Raw genomic sequence first — 17,830 nt, 5'->3', positions numbered from 1 at the left:
GATCTGGAAGTGAACGGTCGATATTTGTTCTCTTGCGGTGGGACAGTCTCAACGAACGGTCGAAGTCACGAGCTCTTGGCTGTGAGTTTGGTGTCGAATGGTCGTGTTCCGACATTTTCCCTCCTCTTGCATTGGGACGAGGTCTTGAGTTGGGACGTTGATAGTGAACAGTCACAGTTGTCGCCAGGGGTATGCTGAGTTCCTGCAGACGGTCCCTGCTCGTGCATTCTTTCTTCTTGGTCCGGGCGATCGGCTGAGTGGCCGCATTGTCCTTCCATTGGCTCGTTTGTGCTTTGGGGAGCGACGGACTCGGCACCCTGTGCTGCGGCGGTGTGTGAACGAGAGCGTGCTCAGGCCTACTTCCCGCCAGGGCCTGTGCCGCGCTTGGGGCCTGGATGATTCCCGACTGGGTTCAGGAGACGCCCAGAGCTAAGTGCCCACACACACACATTTATTTTCACCAGTTATTTTTCCCCTTGTGCGGTATACGAGTCTGTGTGGAGACATCCCATTTAGGAATTTTAGTTTTGCCATGTATTATTCTGTTACCGGCATTTCTTCATTAAATTCGGTATTTTTGTACATTTTAAATCCTGTGTCAGCTTGAATTAATCATTGCAGGTTCGAAAGCGTCCAGTGGGACACGTGAAGGTAAGGACTTTGCCCTCCCCGTGTATTCTCCGCTATATTTTTACTGAACGCACCGGATTGTTAAGCTCGATTGGATATCCGTCCGAGGCCGGTCTTTATCAGCTACGGAGAGGACAGTATTCTTTATGAAGACATGATCACGGTTGTCTTAAATTCTTTGAAACAAGTGAATAGTCCAATGTAATGTCACGACCAACTTGTTAGTTATTTTTGGAATACATGGAGTATTAGTTATCAAGTTGATTTGCATGTTTGCTTATGAATAAATTAATTGTTATATGTGTGTTGTTGATACTGTATGCTATTTATTTCCGACTGCAACATCAATACTTGTTCTAACCAGAACAAAAACAAATAAATCCCTTTTATGTGGGTTAACTACAGAATGTATGATGTTTTTCAGCATGCTGACGTCATGTGATGTCATCAAGGATTTCACAAACAACATCTGTATAAACTGAAATATGTGTCTGTGATACTTTTACATGTGCAACTGGGTTAATTAGCATATTGGTGTATCATGTTAATATTTCAAACAGTTATTTGAAGACTGGATGTTAATAAAAGCAAAATATAACACATTCCTACATTTTTCATTTGATTATCTGTGTTCATTCACAGTGGAGAGAGAGAGAATAGCGGCAGATATGATGTATTTCAATGTATGCTGAGATGACTTAATAAACATAAAATCAAAACATGACGGAAGTAAAACTTTGTCAGATTGTTAAACACCATCAAAAGCAATGACATGCCAAATTCAGTAAGATTTGAGCTTATAATTATTGAGATACAACATAACGCAGGTGCAAGTAATTCGCATACCTCAAGAAATGGTCGATATATTAAATAAGGGACATTTTGACATGTCTCCCAAAATGCCAAAAGAAAACATCGACCCAAATAATTTTTTGGGATGTTAACATTTCTTTCCCCATCTAAGGAGACGAGACATCACTGATCATAATTATGCACATTGGGGAGCATCATGGGGGGGGGGGGGGGGTGCATGGTAGGCCCCTCTGGCCCATGGACTATATATATATGATCCAGGCTTTCAATGACATCTTGGATACTACTATCCGGTCTGTACCTGTCTGTGGCGAGGATATTGAGATCACATCGAGATTCACTTACCTTGGCAGTGATATTAATGGTTCCACATGTTGTCACTGAGATGTGCGAGCCCGAGGGCTGACCACATGCCTTGTGATTGCAGTCGGTTGATCAGTATCTCAAGGAGATGGGAATGGGCTGGTCAACTTGCTGTTTGGTGGATGGTGGCTTGGAGGTCCATGGAGTACCGGCAGAAAGTGGGCGTGGCGATGGGCTGCCCTACCTGACCCAACCTGGCTCTGACAGGTTCTGACAGAATCCTCTTTATTTTTGTCCCCCGTCGCACAGCGGAGTGAAAGGGGGACTATGGTTTTCCCCTCCATCCGTCCGTCCGTCCGTCCGTGCGTGTTTGCGTGCAGGCGTGCGTGCGTAAGCGAAGGACCGCATTCGAATTTGGTGTGGGTGCAACCCACGTCAAAATCCAAGATGGCCGCCGCCATGTATGTCTGATGTCATGTATGTCTGAACCTTGTGAGATGAATATCTTGAAAAATAAGCGAAATACCAACTTCTAATCTGGTGTGTGGGTGTATCTAGGCATAAGGAAGAAGGCTATTGAAAATTGGGTCGCCACGCAAAATCCAAGATGGCCGCCGCCATGTATGTCTGAAACTTGTGAGATGAATATCTTGAAAAATAAGTGAAGCACCAACGTCTAATTTGGTGCGTGGGTGCATCTCGGCATAAGGAAGAACGCTGTTGAAAATTGGGTCGCCACGTCAAAATACAAGATGGCCGCCACCATATATATGTCTGAACCTTGTGAGCGAAATATCGCGAAAAATAAGCGAAGTACCAAATTCTAATCTGGCATGTGGGTGTATCGAGGCACAAGGAAGGACGCTGTTTAAAATTGGGTCGCCGCGTCGAAATCCAAGATGGCCGCCGCCATGTATGTCTGATGCCATGTATGTCTGAACCTTGTGAGATGAATATCTTGAAAAATAAGCGAAGTACCAACTTCTAATTTGGTGTGTGTGTGTATCTCGGCATAAGGAAGAAGGCTGTTGAAAATTGGGTCGCCACGTAAAAATCCAAGATGGCCGCCGCCATGTATGTCTGAACCTTGTGAGATGAATATCTTGAAAAATAAGCCAAGTACCAACTTCTAATTTGGTGTGTGGGTGTATCTCGGCGTAAGGAAGAAGGCTATTGAAAATTGGGTCGCCACGTCAAAATCCAAGATGGCCGCCACCATATATATGTCTGAACATTGAGTGAAATATCTTGAAAAATAAGCAAAGTACCAACTTCTAATCTGGTGTTTGGGTGTATCTAGGCACAAGGAAGAAGGCCATATAAAATTGGGTCGCCACGTCAAAATCCAAGATGGCCACCGCCATGCATGTCTGAACCTTGTGAGCGGAATATCTTGAAAAATAAGCGAAGTACCAACTTCTAATCTGGTGTGTGGGTGTATCTCGGCATAAGGAAGAACGCTGTTGAAAATTGTGTCGCCACGTCAAAATCCAAGATGGCCGCCTCCATGTATGTCTGAACCTTGTGAGCGAAATATCATATCATAGCATGTTTTCTGCGTCTTCCACTTTGTCAACTCACATCACTTCACCGACGGGGGACCTAGGCGTAACGCTTGTTTTTTTTGACAAGGCCGTCCATAAAACCCTTGATACAACAATAACAACAACGTCCCATTAACTATTCATTCGCTCTTCCCTATCTTCCTCTAAATACTAAAGCTACATTGCCCACACTGTTCTCATTAAAACTCACCACATTCTGCTCTCATTACCCCTCCCTTTTTCCTTGTTTGTCTTCCCATTGCGGGATTGGCACATGTCCATCGACGCGTGCCGAGGATGAGTCAGAGGTCTACCATATACTTTGCCCAACCTCTTTGTGCTCTTTACTTCCTCTCTATATTTTTTCCTTAATTGTTCTGTTGTCTTTTGTACAAACAAATAAGTAAGAATGCCTCAGTGGGAAATAAGTGCTCCGGGTAAGATAAGATCTGCTCTTTTGTGCCTTTCTTGATGTTTGGTTATTGTTTGATGTGCTTGAAAATTTGTGCCCCATTATTATTGAATCTTGTGTGCTTCTAAATACGTACCTGTTCTTTGGTATGTGGTTTTCCATCCTGTCTGTTTTTGTTTAGTTTCCTTCAATGGCTTGATTTAGTGTGTGCTAACAGATAGACAGGATGTTTTGCCTCACCGATCGCTCATGCCACTAGCCATCGTGCACTCACGGTTCCACTCAACCGTATGATAAATAGATAAATGGATTCTCTCACAGCACAGATCCTCCTGGTGTCAGTGCATTTAACTTTGCCATGTCACATGACCTGACTCGGTTCATCTCAGCTTTGACTTGAGTTCCTGAACGAGTTACTGAAAACAGGTATCCTTACTTCCTCCACCGAAGGTTGGTGGAGGTTTTGTTTTCACCCTTGTCTGTCTGTCTATTTGTTACTTGGCAAAAAATCCTTTTTTGACAAGTATATTGATCACTCCGGTTTGTGTGTTTGTCTGTCTGCTCACTTATACTCGTCTACAGGTCACAGTTTTAAACCGATCTTCATGAAACCACCAAACGGTAGAGTTGGTGATCTGACAGAATCGTCTTTATTTTTGATGTTAAAAGGTCAAAATAGGCCAAAGGTCAACCACTTTTATTTCCTAGAATCCTCAGTTTTCATCCGATTGACTTGAAACTTGAATAGGATTCACATGTCAGCTAACTGAATTCAACCATCAACAATGTTTGACATCAACATCGGCCAAAAGGTCAACAATTCAAATTTCTAAAATCCTCAATTTTCATCTGATTGACTTGAAATTTGAAGAGGATTTTCATATTTGCTGAATGAATTCAACTTCCAACTATTTTTATGTCAACATAGGTCGTAAGATCAACAAATGCCAAAGGTCAACCATATTCTTCAAATTTCTAAAATCCTCAATTTTCATATGATTGACTTGAAATTTGAATAGGATTTTCATATCGGCGAACTGAATTCAACCGCCAACTATTTTTCAGATCAGCATCGGCGATAAGGTCCACGACTTATTCGAATTTCTAAAATCCTCAATTGTCATCCAATTCACTTGAAATTTGAAGAAGATTTTCCTATCAGCTAACTGAATTCAACCACCAACTACATTTGAAGTCAAAAGGATGTGCTGCTGAGTGCCATTCAATTTTATTTTTTTCATTATTTTTTAAATACAAAGTTGAGGCTCATGTCATAGTTAACACACAAAATATATAATAAAGGGAGCAGGAGACGAGAGGGGGAGAGAGAGGAAAGTACACATGCACTACAATAGTAGAGAACAGTGACATTGGTAGATGGGAGGAGGGGTGGGGGATTGGATTCATCATCCATTCATTCTCCATTGGATTGGTGGAGGGGTGGGGGAGTGGGGATAAAATGGTATAAAACAAATGGACATGACTTTGACTTTCAGGAAAGAAGTCAGAATTCGAAAAAGGTGGATTTGGGGTGTATTAACAGAGGTAGACAAGATCAAGGATTTGGATGGGGGAAAACAAGGGATGGTGGTGAACAGCTGCTTTTAAAGACCTCGAGGTAGGAGTGGGATTGAAAAGAGTTCCTCAAGGAATATTTGGGGGACAGAGCACAGACAGGGTAGGGGGAGCTAGGCCAGAGAGGAACCATTAGAAGACAGAAACACCACCAACCTGCCTGCAGTGCGAAAGTGAAAATCCCTCAGAATCGGCTTCATCGTGGGAGATACCAATGATACTAAAAGCTTTGTTGTCTACAGCATGAAGTATGAGGCAGGACCATCAGCCCAGAGGAGAGAGCAGTACTCCATTAAGCTGCAGATGAAAGCCTTGTATGTGGTGAGAAGCTCAGTTGTGCCAAGAAAGGGTATCGCACGACAGAAGATGCACAGTCGGCGGCTGCCTTTGGAGGCCAGCTTGGAAATGTGGTTTTCCCAGTAAAGATCATGGCAGATAGTCAGACCCAAAAGCTTGAGTGACAGCGGGTTTTCCAAACCGTCTTTACGAAGAGAAATAGTGAGGGTGTGAGATTTGTCAGGATTGAATGACATGTTCAACTTGTTTGACCAGTTTGTGATTTTATCCAGTCTGCAGAGAGTGAAGAGGCTGGTGCTTGCCAATCTCAGGGTTGTAATATGGAGTGGCAGAGGGTGGAGTCATCAGCAAAAAGATAGAGAGGATTTTCCAGCGAGTTGGAGAGATCATTAATGAAGACAAGAAAATGCACAGGGCCGAGAACACTGCCTCGAGGCATTCAAGCCTGGACAGGAAGGGGAGATGAAAGAATTCCATTCAGAGCGAGACGTTGACTGACTGGATAGGAAGTCCACGTCATGTGTGAAGATTTTCATAGATACCATAAGAGGAGAGTTTCGTAAGCAGGGCGGGGTGCCTGACTGCATTGAAGGCACGACATATGTCAAGTGAAGATGGCTCTTAATTCCTGTTTCGCATTGAGGACCTCTATCCATTGTTGAGACAGCAGAAGCAGCATGTCAATAGAGTGGTCTGGTCTGAATCCAAAATGATGATCAGAGATCAAGCCGTTGGAAAAGAAGAAGGATTTAATATCAGAATCGAATATGGATTGGGAGTAGGCTGATTGGTCTGTAGTTGCAGGAATCTGTTTTTGCACATTTTTTGTGTAAAGCGGGAATGTTGTCTGATTTCCCAGTATATGGCAGATGACCTTGAGTAAAAGAGAGGGTGAAGAGTACAGAGAGAGGGTGTGACAGCACGGCAGAGCAGTATTTTGGGACCTGTGGGGTGATGCTGCCTGGTCCAGTTGCGGAATCAGAGTCGAGGTTTGACAGAAACTTCTCTACCTTGTCGGTACAGAAGGACACAGAGTCCTGGAGCAGCTGGGTACGACTGGTTAAGGTGGGTATGGAGAGAGATGATTTTGGGACGCATTATTTTAAGGCAAACAGAGTTGAGACATTCAGCTTTTTCACGTGCAGTGTCATGTGTGTAGTAATTTCAGGAAATGGAGAGAATTGGAGTGGAACTAACATGAGAAACATATTTGTCCAGATGCCACCAGGACTTGGAGGAGGGAGACAAGTTTGAGAGTTCAGTCCTGAGAGTGGAGAGATATTATTTCTTGGCTCTGCTGAGGGTCGATACACACTTGTTCCGAGCTGTGTGAAAGGATATTTTGAGAAATTTTTACCGCCAGAAAATTCCAGAAATTTATTTTGATTAATTTTACAATCTTTATTTTATTTAAATTGAATTAATCACTGAAAAACTGTTGAACACAAATCGCCTTATTTTTACTTCCACTATGCTCCAGTTTAGCAGTACTTCGACGTGTTAAATAGGGTGGTGTATCACTGATACACTGTATCAGGGTCATGTAGCGGACTGTTTCAATAGTGCTTCACATCCGGAATTTTTGTTTTTAACAATGTTTGACTTCATTATTATATTTAAATTGAAGTGCACATTCCATGGCGTAACATGATCGATGAACTCTAAAGATAGTTCTCAATCTCATTTACCTGCAAAAGACTGATGCTGATTTGTACACAGGTGATGTCCATCCTGTAAATATGGAAGGCAGACAACACAACAACGATTCATCTGTCACAGGAGATTCAAAATGTGCTTCAGCAAAGGAAGGTTCAGATGATATTCACATGACAAACGGAAGTGCTTCCTCTTTTGCAACTGGTGAGTGGAAACGTAAAAAATTCACAAAAATTAACAAATCTTTTGTGTTGAGAAAATCTAAAATTTTCTGAAAGGTGTTCAATATTTTGCATTTTCATTTTGACCAAAAAAATAAAATGTGTTCTTTGTTTCTGTAGAACAATCCAGAAGTAAAATGGGACAAATGAGGTCCAGTCACAGCTTGACAGTAAAGAAGAAACCTTTTTTGAAGAAACAATCACGAAATCAAGTCTCACTTCCTATAAAATACAAGTCTGGGCCTCGCAACACCAATATTAATATTAAATTAAATAAACATAAAAAGGTGCAAGAAAGGCGAATACGTTATAAGTGTAATGTATGCAGAATGGATTTTGCTTCAAAGAGTATCATCAAAATACACATGAGGATCCACACTGGAAAACACCCTCACAATTGCTCTGTCTGTGATGAAGGTTTCTTAACAAAAATCAATTTGAATAAACATATGAAGATCCATACAGGAGAGCGTCCTCACAATTGCTCAATATGTGATAAAGGTTTCTCTCATAAATGGAATTTGAAATCACATATGAGGATCCATACAGGAGAGCGACCCCATAAATGCTCGATATGTGATAAAGGTTTCTCTCATAAAGGCAATTTGAAATCACATATGAGGATCCATACAGGAGAGCGGCCACACAAATGCTCAATATGTGATAAAAGTTTCTCTCATAGCAACAGTTTGAAATTACATGTGAGGATCCATACAGGAGAGCGACCCCACAAATGCTCAATATGTGATAAAAGTTTCTCTCAAGAAGGCACTTTGAATATACATATGAGGATCCATACAGGAGAGCGACCTCACAAATGCCCGATATGTGATAAAGGTTTCTCTCACAAAGGCAGTTTGAAATTACATATGAGGATCCATACAGGAGGGCAACCTCACAAATGCCTGATATGTGATAAAGGTTTCTCTCACAAAGGCTATTTCAAATTACATGTGAGGATCCACACAGGATGTCAACCTCACAAATGCTTGATATGTGATAAAGGTTTCTCTCAAAAAGGCAGTTTGAAATCACATATGAGGATCCATACAGGAGAGCGACCCCACAAATGCTCGATATGCGACAAAGGTTTGACTCGCAAAGGCAATTTGAAATTACATGTGAGGATCCACACAGGAGATCAACCTCACAAATGCTGGATATGTGATAAAGGTTTCTCTCAAAAAGGCTATTTGAAATCACATCTGAGGATCCATACAGGAGAACGACCTTACAAATGCTCAATATGTGGTCAAGATTTTTCTCATAACATCAGTTTGAAATCACATATGATGATCCATACAGGAGAGACTCCTCTCAAATGCTCGATATGCGATAAAGGTTTCTTTCAAAAAGGCAATTTGAAAGCACATATGAGGATCCATACAGGAGAGCGACCTCACAAATGCTCGATATGTGATAAAGGTTTCTCTCAAAATGGCGAATTGAAATCACATATGAGGATCCATACAGGAGAACGTCCATATAAATGCTCGATATGCGACAAAGGTTTCTCTCATAACGTCAGCTTGAAATCACATATGACGATCCATACGGGAGAGAATCCTCTCAAATGCTCGATATGCGATAAAGGTTTCTTTCAAAAAGGCAATTTGAAAGCACATATGAGGATCCATACAGGAGAGCGACCTCACAAATACTTGATATGTGATAAAGGTTTCTTTCAAAAAGGCAATTTGAAATCACATATGAAGATCCATACAGGAGAGCTGAAATCTGAAATACCAGGATATGAAAAATTAGGTGAAGAGGATTTCGGAATTGAAGAAACCTGAATATGTACCAGTGATAGTTGGAGCAACAGGGAATCTGGATGATCAAGAAAAGCCGAACAGTACTAATAAAGCATTCCAGGGAATATGACAACAAACAAACGACAGTGGAGGCTGTCAGAGGTTCTGTGGGGATTCTAAAACGAGCCCTTGGAACAAAGCTATGAGAATGAAGTTTCACAATCCAGTTCATGAATGAATGATCCTTTAATGAAAAAGGATCTGGGAGAACTTCCTTTTTTTTCTTTTTTCTTTTTGGTTCTTTTTTGATTGTGACCAATATTTAGGAATTTTGTTTTCTAATTGATTTCGTTGTTTTATTTTGTCCCTTTTTGGTTATGCTCAGATGGGATCTTGCCATGGCAGTTTGAACATCAATTTTTACTCAATCTTAGCTGATGTACATGTTTAATTGCCACGTGTGATATTAGCAGAACACCCTTGTTGTAAAATCGTTTTTCAGAAGAAGACTCCTGCCTATGTTTTTCATGAAACTTGAATTTGTGAAGAGTTTCACAATAAAGAGAGGTCCCCAAAGCACAAATGCATCGTCTGTGTTATTGTGAATATGTAATGCCACATTGTGGTCAATTATCAGTCAATGAAGAGTTTGGAGTGCGCATATCCCCAGAAGTAATCTTGATCTCACCAGTTGAAAACCTTGCACAACATTTACCATCATGGCATGACTGCAGTTCATGACATCACTGATTGCTGCCAAGCACCTCGGTTATACAGGTCCTAACGTGGAAGAAAGGCCACACAGATTGTTGCCACCACATTTTTCTCAACATCAATGGTAATGCATTGTTAATGGAGGGAATACCTTTGAACACAGACTTCTAAAGAAATGAAGAGGGGAACGAACCTCTCCCCCACCACCCCCCCCCCCCTCTCCAACAAACCCCAAAGTTGAGATTGAAGTCGATGTGGCCACTGGCCAGACCAAGAGGTAAGAATTATTCAAAAAAAATAAAATAATAATCCAAAACCAGATCCCTGCAACGACAGACCAATCAGCCTGCTCCCAATAATCAGCAAGGTCATGGAATCCATCATCACTCCCTGACTTCCCCCAACAATCAGCAAGATCATGGAATTCATCATCACATCACTCCCTGACTGACCCCAATCATCAGCAAGGTTATCGAATCCATCATCACATCACTCCCTGACTCACTGATTGACTCAATGACTCACTCAATGACTGACTCGCTGACTGACTCACACAACTCCCTGACTGACTCACACAACTCACTGACTGACCCACACAACTCAGACTGACACACACAACTCACTGACTGACACACACAACTCACTGACTGACTGACACACACACACACAACTCGCTGACTGACACACACAACTCACTGACTGACACACACAACTCAATGACTGACTCACACAACTCTGACTGACTTACACACACACACATACATACACACTATCTGTAACTCCCACACTTACCTATGGACACTGCTCGATCGATACATTTACTGACCGGACTAAAGTCTAGGTGAGCGAAAAACGAGCTTTGTGATGTATTGCTATGTTGCGCCTGCGTATGCGTGAACAAACAGTTTGGACAATGGCGATGTTCGTGTAGTTCGTGTTTCTCCTCGCGTCGTGACGACATCCGTTAGGTTCTTGGACAGTGGTTCTTAACCTTTTTAAAGGCGCTGAACCCCAACGAAACCCACCGAGCACTCGCGGAACCCCTCAAATTTGACAAAAAAAATAAAGAAAAATTACATCTTAATGCGTTTTCTGTTCTTCTTTTCGGGAAGCGATCTGGAAAATGCGTGGTTTTGTTTTGGCAAGGGCCACCCTCAAATCATTTTCGCATGCAAGCCTGCTCCTTATCTTTGTTTTAATGTCCACCAGTTTCGAAAACGCATGCTCGCAGAGATACGTTGTAACGAACGGCGTGAGGATCTCAAGGGCAATTTTAGCGATGTGAGGATACTCTTCCATTTGGCGGCACCAAAACATTGAGAGCGTTGTTGTGCCGAAGAGTTGTTATTGAGTTTGGCTCTGCTGAAGTTCGATGAGGTCGCTGAGGTATTGGTCATTGACAACTGCCATTGCCACGTCAAAAGTAAACGCTCTGCACCCATGCTGGGTATTGCTCATGGTCGGGGAAGTAGACGTCGAATGACTTTCCCAGCTCATCCAAGTGCGTGGCAATCGCTTGCTTCAGCTCCCCCGGTACAGCAGTGCCTCCAATTTCAGACTCATCTTCGATCCCGCTCAGGCACTCGTCCAGTACCGAAACGTTCGCGAAGTTGTCGTTCTCTGTTTGCCGCCTCCACAACGGTAACTTCTTTCGGAAAGCGCTCAGCTTTTCTTCAGATTCGATGACATTCACTCCACCACCCTGCATCGGGCAATTGAGATGATTGAGTGCGTCGAAGATGTCAGCCAAGTACGCCAAGGTGAGGGTGAACTCTGGCTCTTGGAAGTGCGTTGCATGGCAATGCTGGTGTTCTCGCAAAAACAGGGTGAATTCGACGTGCAAGGCAAAAACACGGCTCACTACCTTCCCTCGTGATAACCATCGAACATTAGAGTGGTAGAGAAGGACTTCGAATTCAGAGCCGATTTCATTGCACAGCTCTTTGAAGATGCGATGATTCAGAGCATGGCTTCGCATGTAATTCACAGTTTCAACGACGATTTTCAGAACATTGGCCAGTTTTCGAGGCAGGGTTTTTGATGCCAGTGCGTGTCTGTGCAGGACGCAGTGCGTGACGATGTGTGGTGCATCGGCCTTCACCAGTGCTCCAAAACTGGATTTGCATCCCAGCATGGCTGCAGCTCCGTCATAGCAAACTGCAGACACCATGTCCCATTGTCCCACGAGAGGCCGTTGCTTCTGAAGAAGTCGTCCATGAGCTTCTTCAGGTCAGCTGCTTTCATCGTTGTTGAGAGGCTTGCAGAACAAAGTCTTCCTTGATCTCGTCTCCTTTGACATGACATAGTCTGAGGTCCTGAGTGCTCTGTTTCAGGTTTTCATTAAGGATATCTCTGTACTTTGCTCCATTCATTGTTCATTCATTGAACATTGTTCATTGTACACCATGAGATATTTATATTTGATCGACGTAATTACATAACAAACGTCCAACAGTTGCACCCCTCCATCCCTTGGGCCAATGGGCGATCTCCATGTTACTAAGTGCATGACAATTAAACCTCATTATACAAGATAAGAGACCTACGCAGCAGGCAGCTCGATAATTACTCCCGCCAGGGAGTAATGCATTCCATCGTGTCCATCCATGTGTGTTTCTGAACAAGATATCTGGAAAAGTTCTGAACGGATTTGGATGAACGTTGGTGGGATGATTGCCCTTGGGATAAGGAAGAATTGATACGTTTTTGGTGAAGCTCAGGCTATTATTCCGGATCCAGGAATTTTTTGAAGGATTTTGTTACCATTAGAAGATGGGGCTCAGCAGCGGCCACCCACGGTGCGAGTATGCGCTTTACTGAGTGGCGTTCTATTTACTAATAGACGAGACGGATTTCTGACAAATGTGAATGCTAGGTGCACTTTTGGGTAAAAGTTGGAAAGCTCACTTTTTAACATAATAAGGGTATGTTGAATTCGATTAACGCGCTTCCCAAGCCGAATTTAGAGTTTTTGACCTTCTCATTAGCATACACAAAATAGCCGCCAAATTGCCATTTTTGGACACATTCTTGGGTAAAGCATTTTTTCTCATGTATATACATGCAGCTCTATGTGGTAATCTAATCTAAACAATCTACCGAGAAGTTTGTCCACAACACTGCTACCATTTCACGCATTAACTGGGTGTCACACCACCTCCTATTTTGCAAATCACACCAAACAAACATCATGGAAAGTCTTCAAAGTGCACCATAAATTGCTGAATAACTTGGGCATTGGTGAACTCACAGAGGAGACAATCAAATCTGCAGAAACGTTCGTCTGCAGAATACATAATGTGCACAGAACAACCTCTGTTGATTCAGCAAGACATATGTTGTTCTCCAAGACAGGTAAACCAGAAGCAATGTCACAGACAAGTGATGCTCTTAATTTCCATTTGATGTGAGTATACTATCAAGCCATGGTTATGCTCAACCAGCTCTGGTGTTGGGCTAGCGGCTAGGGTGCCGGCTTAGGATCCTAGGATCCTGGGTTCGAATCCCGGTCGCTCGCTGAATTAACGCCAGGGGGGTTGACTCAGCCTGTTCATCCTTCCGAGGTCGGCTAATTGAGTACCAGTTCACTGGTAATTCCCTGTTTGTCGTTAAAGGCGGCAAAAAGGGTTGGCGTCAGGAAGGGCATCCGGCCGTAAAACATTGCTTCAAAAAAGGGGACCAAAAAAAAAACCAAAAAAAAAACAACAACTACCACGGTCCCCGAAAAGGCCAACCCCCGCTTTGCGGGGAAAAATGGCCTCTAAACGGTGGGTTTTTTTTTTATACTATCAAGCCTTGGTATGGAGAAATGCTCATTTTGCCATACGGCTTCACGCTGTTGAAACCAAAGCTTTCAGAATCATTGGAATCTCCTGCGATGAACCTAACTCCGAGGGCCTTTCACTCACTCACCACAGGCAGGTTGATCGCCCTTCTGTCTTCCTCTGACTCCTCTCCGGCCTTGGTCCCCCAGCTCTCTCTGTGCTTTGTCCCCCAAATATTCCTACAGGTCACACAAGATCTGCCAGCAACCTTCTTATAGTTAAACTGCCAAAATCTAGGCTCTCTGTTCACCTTCACTCTTTAATTCCCCTTTTCTCCTGCCTCTGGAACAAACTCCCCCACTCCCTTCAATCCCACTCCTCCCTCCAGGTCTTTAAAACAGCTGTTCACCACAATCTCTTATCTTCCCCCATCCAAAATCTTGATCTTTTCTATGCCCGCTAATTTCCACCCCAGATACACTTTTTTGAAATCCCAACATCTTTTCTGGAAGTCCTTGCAGTGTCGATATATTTTATACCTCTCCCACCTCCACCCCAAGCCCTCTCCCTCCCACAGTTCTCTCGATCTCCTTGCTCTCAAATGTTGTGTTTGTGTCCTTCCCCCTCTCTCCCCATCTGGTTTACCGCTCCCCTTATTTTGTGTCTTGTGTGTCGGTTTGACTTTTTGTGTGATTAATGTTCGCTCTTTCACGAGCCTCGATCTTGTATACAAAAAAACCAACAAAAAAACCTGATCTTCCTGCACCTGTGGAAATGGGATGGAAACGTGGTGATTCAGGATGAGAGCCTATTCTGATGTCACCGAGTCCAATCCCAGAAAGTTGCCTCGAGATGATTTGTTGTGCATGCCAGAAGCAATGCAAGACTTGACACTGCAAATGTCGCTATTTAGAGTTGAGGTGCACATCAATGTGTGCCTGTCAGCAACAGAGTGATGATCAGATCCCTTGTATGAATTTGATTTAGTTTGGCAAAGTTTGGTGAAGTGTTCAGAAAAATGAATGCGTTAAAAAGTTATAAACATCAATTATATTCAGAAGAAGTAAATAAGAAAGCTCTTGGAGCTTTTGATGATGAGGTTTATTTTAGAAAATGGAATTGATGGTCTCCCTTATGGTTATAAGTGTTAAGATAAATATAAGTGATAAATATAAGTGTTAAACTATATTAAGATAAACATAAGTGATAAGTACAAGTGAAAAGATAAAAAGGGGGTGAGGGGTAAGGAATTTTAACGGGTTGCCGCCGCCTTTTTTACAAATATATAAATAATAGAACCAAGCAATAACCAAACCAAAGATTGGAGAAAACAACAACCTTGGCATTTAAATGGAAAACATCATGAATGTGAAAAATATCAAATAAGTCTCATTGAAAAAAATAACAGGGGTAAGAGTATATAAAACAAATAAGCGAATAAATTTGAATTCGGGAAAGTTGAATGGACTGAGAACTTTTATGGTTGTCAAGAAATAAAGACAAGGTATGCGGACTGGAGTCTTTAATGGGAAAATAATTTTCTATAATCTCAAAATGATATGTGGTTCGGAAGGGGGTCAGACGAGGTCATTAAGATAAGTTTATCATTTCATATTGGCTCAACAGCGATACCTAAACTGAGAGTTAAATTCTAATGTAATATTTATCAATATTTTAGATGGTGATTTCTCTGATAAAAGGACGGATCTTATCAGGGAGATAAAACATGATCAGATATTCGTTGGGTCTCTGTATGAGCATAATAAAAAATGGGGAATTTAATTTGAAAAGAGGTAGAAATGGGTGTAATTTTTTAAGAGAGGGGGTAGGAGTCAATTCGTTTCCTTCATTTTTCCCATTGACTTCAATGTCAAATTTTATGTGAGCCAGAACCCCCATTCTCATACTACTGGGCTGTTGAAGGTTTTATATCTGATATGTCAATGGGAACAAACGCAGACCCTGGTTATCATCAAAGAAAGACAATGTATAACGATGATACAAAAGCAGAGAAAAGTTTTGCCGTAGCAGTTCCCCTTAAGGGTATATTTGGATTTTGTGATTATGATAAAGTTTTGTATGGACTTAAAATTCGATTTCAACTTCAAAGGAATGATAATGTAAATAGATTGCTAGTTGGGGATGCTAATGCTTTTGGTGATCATAATATTTTTTTAATTAATGAAATGGGTTGGTATATTAGTGAATATACTCCGAATCTTAAAACGAAAGAGATGAGAGGGAGAGAGAAAGAAAGATAGAAGAATTAACTCAAAGAAACCACTGAATGTATCATACCTTAAAAGAAGATGTCAACATGTTAAACTGGAGCACACTACCTACACTTGGAATTTAGGTGTTCTGGAAGGAAAGCCACGATACCTATGGCTCATTTTAAAGAAACTAGATGGAGATGAAGGTACTGATAAGAATAATGCGCTGAGTGATAATGCCAAGTTGAAACAATTTCGGGTTTCTCTTGATGGCACATTTTACCCGTGAGATAGATTGGAAATTGTTTGGGAAAAAAATGATCATGCGGAAGCCTACAAGTCTTAACCAAAAGGTGTGTGAAAGCAACGGTAATAATGATCCTATTTTGGATATGGTTGCGTTTCAAAAACTTTATACACTCTACGCAATTGACCTGAGTTCTCAAAAGGAAACTATAAAGTCTAATAGAGTGGAAACATTTCTATACATTGAAAGAGGGGAGAGTGAAGAAGTTGATGCACATTGTTTGCTTTTGGAAGAAACTGAATTGCAGATTAATACAGATAATGGTGTTATGACTAATATCACATCGATTTTTTTTCTCATAATAAATAAACGAGTAAAGTATCAACTGATGTATATGTTAGTCAAATCAATCATGATAAATGAACATCTTGTATTCAAAATCAAAAGCCTTGTGTGATTAACGTCAAAACAATTCAGAGAAAAGGAGATATAAGACTTGATGTTTTGCTCACAAGAGAGCAGGTGAAAACCTTGAATGATGCTGGTTCACTGACATTTAAAATTTCAGAGGAGGATTTCTTCCATTTCTAATTCCTTTATTTTCTGGTTTAAGCACGGCGGTGGCTTTAACCGGTGGTATTTCAGCTGTGGTAAAAACTGCTAACGATAGGAAGGCACAACTAAAAGCTCAAAAAGAATTGGAAAGACATAATAAGGAGTTGGAGAAACAAATTAGTGGAAGTGATGTTATTGTAGATTTTGCTGAAAAGCTTGAAAGCCTACCTGATGAAGCGAGATAGTTAGTTGGAGATATGCTTTCTTCTATCGCCCAGGCAGGTGTAAAACTAACAAAAAGGGGTAATGAATTACATCTTTCTTCTAAATAAATGGATAAATGGTTTAAACAATTTGGAAAGAATACAACATCAAATATAGAATTTGCAAAATATTGCAAAAAACTAAAAATTGATCATGTAATTATTTGTATGAGAGATGAATTAACAAAGCTGTCTAAAAATACAAAGAATAGTATTATGAATTTAGAAGATGGGAATGGGTCTCATTGGGTTTGTATTCTTAATAGTCGGAATTTTTTTTATTTCGGTAGTTATGGCCTTCCACCGCCTCTTGAAGTAATTAACTTCTTACAGAATGGTCTTTATCAAACATTTCAAGTCCAAGACATTAATTCCAAATGTTGTGGTCAATTATGTTTATACATATTATTTCAACTCAACAATAATGTAAATTTTTATGATATTATTATAAATCTCATTTTTAAAATGACATGTTGGAAAAGATGGTTCGATCATTGGATTATCTTCATAGTTGGATATTGATTTATCAAATTATTGTACAAAGGCACAGGCTGAACTACAAAAATACAATATAACAAAACATTAATATGACGAATAATTATTAATTAATCAATTAATTATCCAAGCCCCACATATGACAATGACTTAGTTAGATTCAGTGATTTAACAAAATATTATACAGCACTCTTTAACAAACAAGTAGAATTTACAGCCACAACACCTGGATCTCCAGACCATACACCTTTTCTTATTAAATTTAACCATCTACTTACAATTAAACTTCATAAAGAAGGACATATAGTTGGGGAGGATATATGAAAAATAAACGTATGACATGTTTGATTTAGGGTATAATTGGTTCTTTTCAA

The 17,830-nt window shown here is 41.0% G+C and overlaps 1 protein-coding gene across 4 annotated transcripts in view; it reads left to right on the top strand.

The window, feature by feature from the left end:
• Nucleotides 1-17,830, top strand: part of LOC137417874 (uncharacterized) — a 163,351-nt gene that overhangs the window by 46,177 nt on the left and 99,344 nt on the right. For 3 of the 4 annotated variants that reach the window (XM_078770525.1, XM_078770528.1, XM_078770526.1), the window contains 2 exons: nucleotides 7,294-7,434; nucleotides 7,572-9,782. In XM_078770525.1, coding sequence (XP_078626651.1) covers nucleotides 7,294-7,434; nucleotides 7,572-9,247 — 1,817 coding nt within the window. In that variant the 3' untranslated portion in view covers nucleotides 9,248-9,782. Of the gene's footprint in view, nucleotides 1-7,293; nucleotides 7,435-7,571; nucleotides 9,783-17,830 lie in introns of those variants that run through there. The other variant, XM_078770527.1, reaches the window with a different exon arrangement.

Source organism: Myxine glutinosa, chromosome 1 (assembly GCF_964187855.1).
Source record: "Myxine glutinosa chromosome 1, kmMyxGlut1.1, whole genome shotgun sequence".
Taxonomy (NCBI): Eukaryota; Metazoa; Chordata; class Myxini; order Myxiniformes; family Myxinidae; genus Myxine; species Myxine glutinosa.
This window is presented reverse-complemented; position numbering and strand designations above follow the sequence as displayed.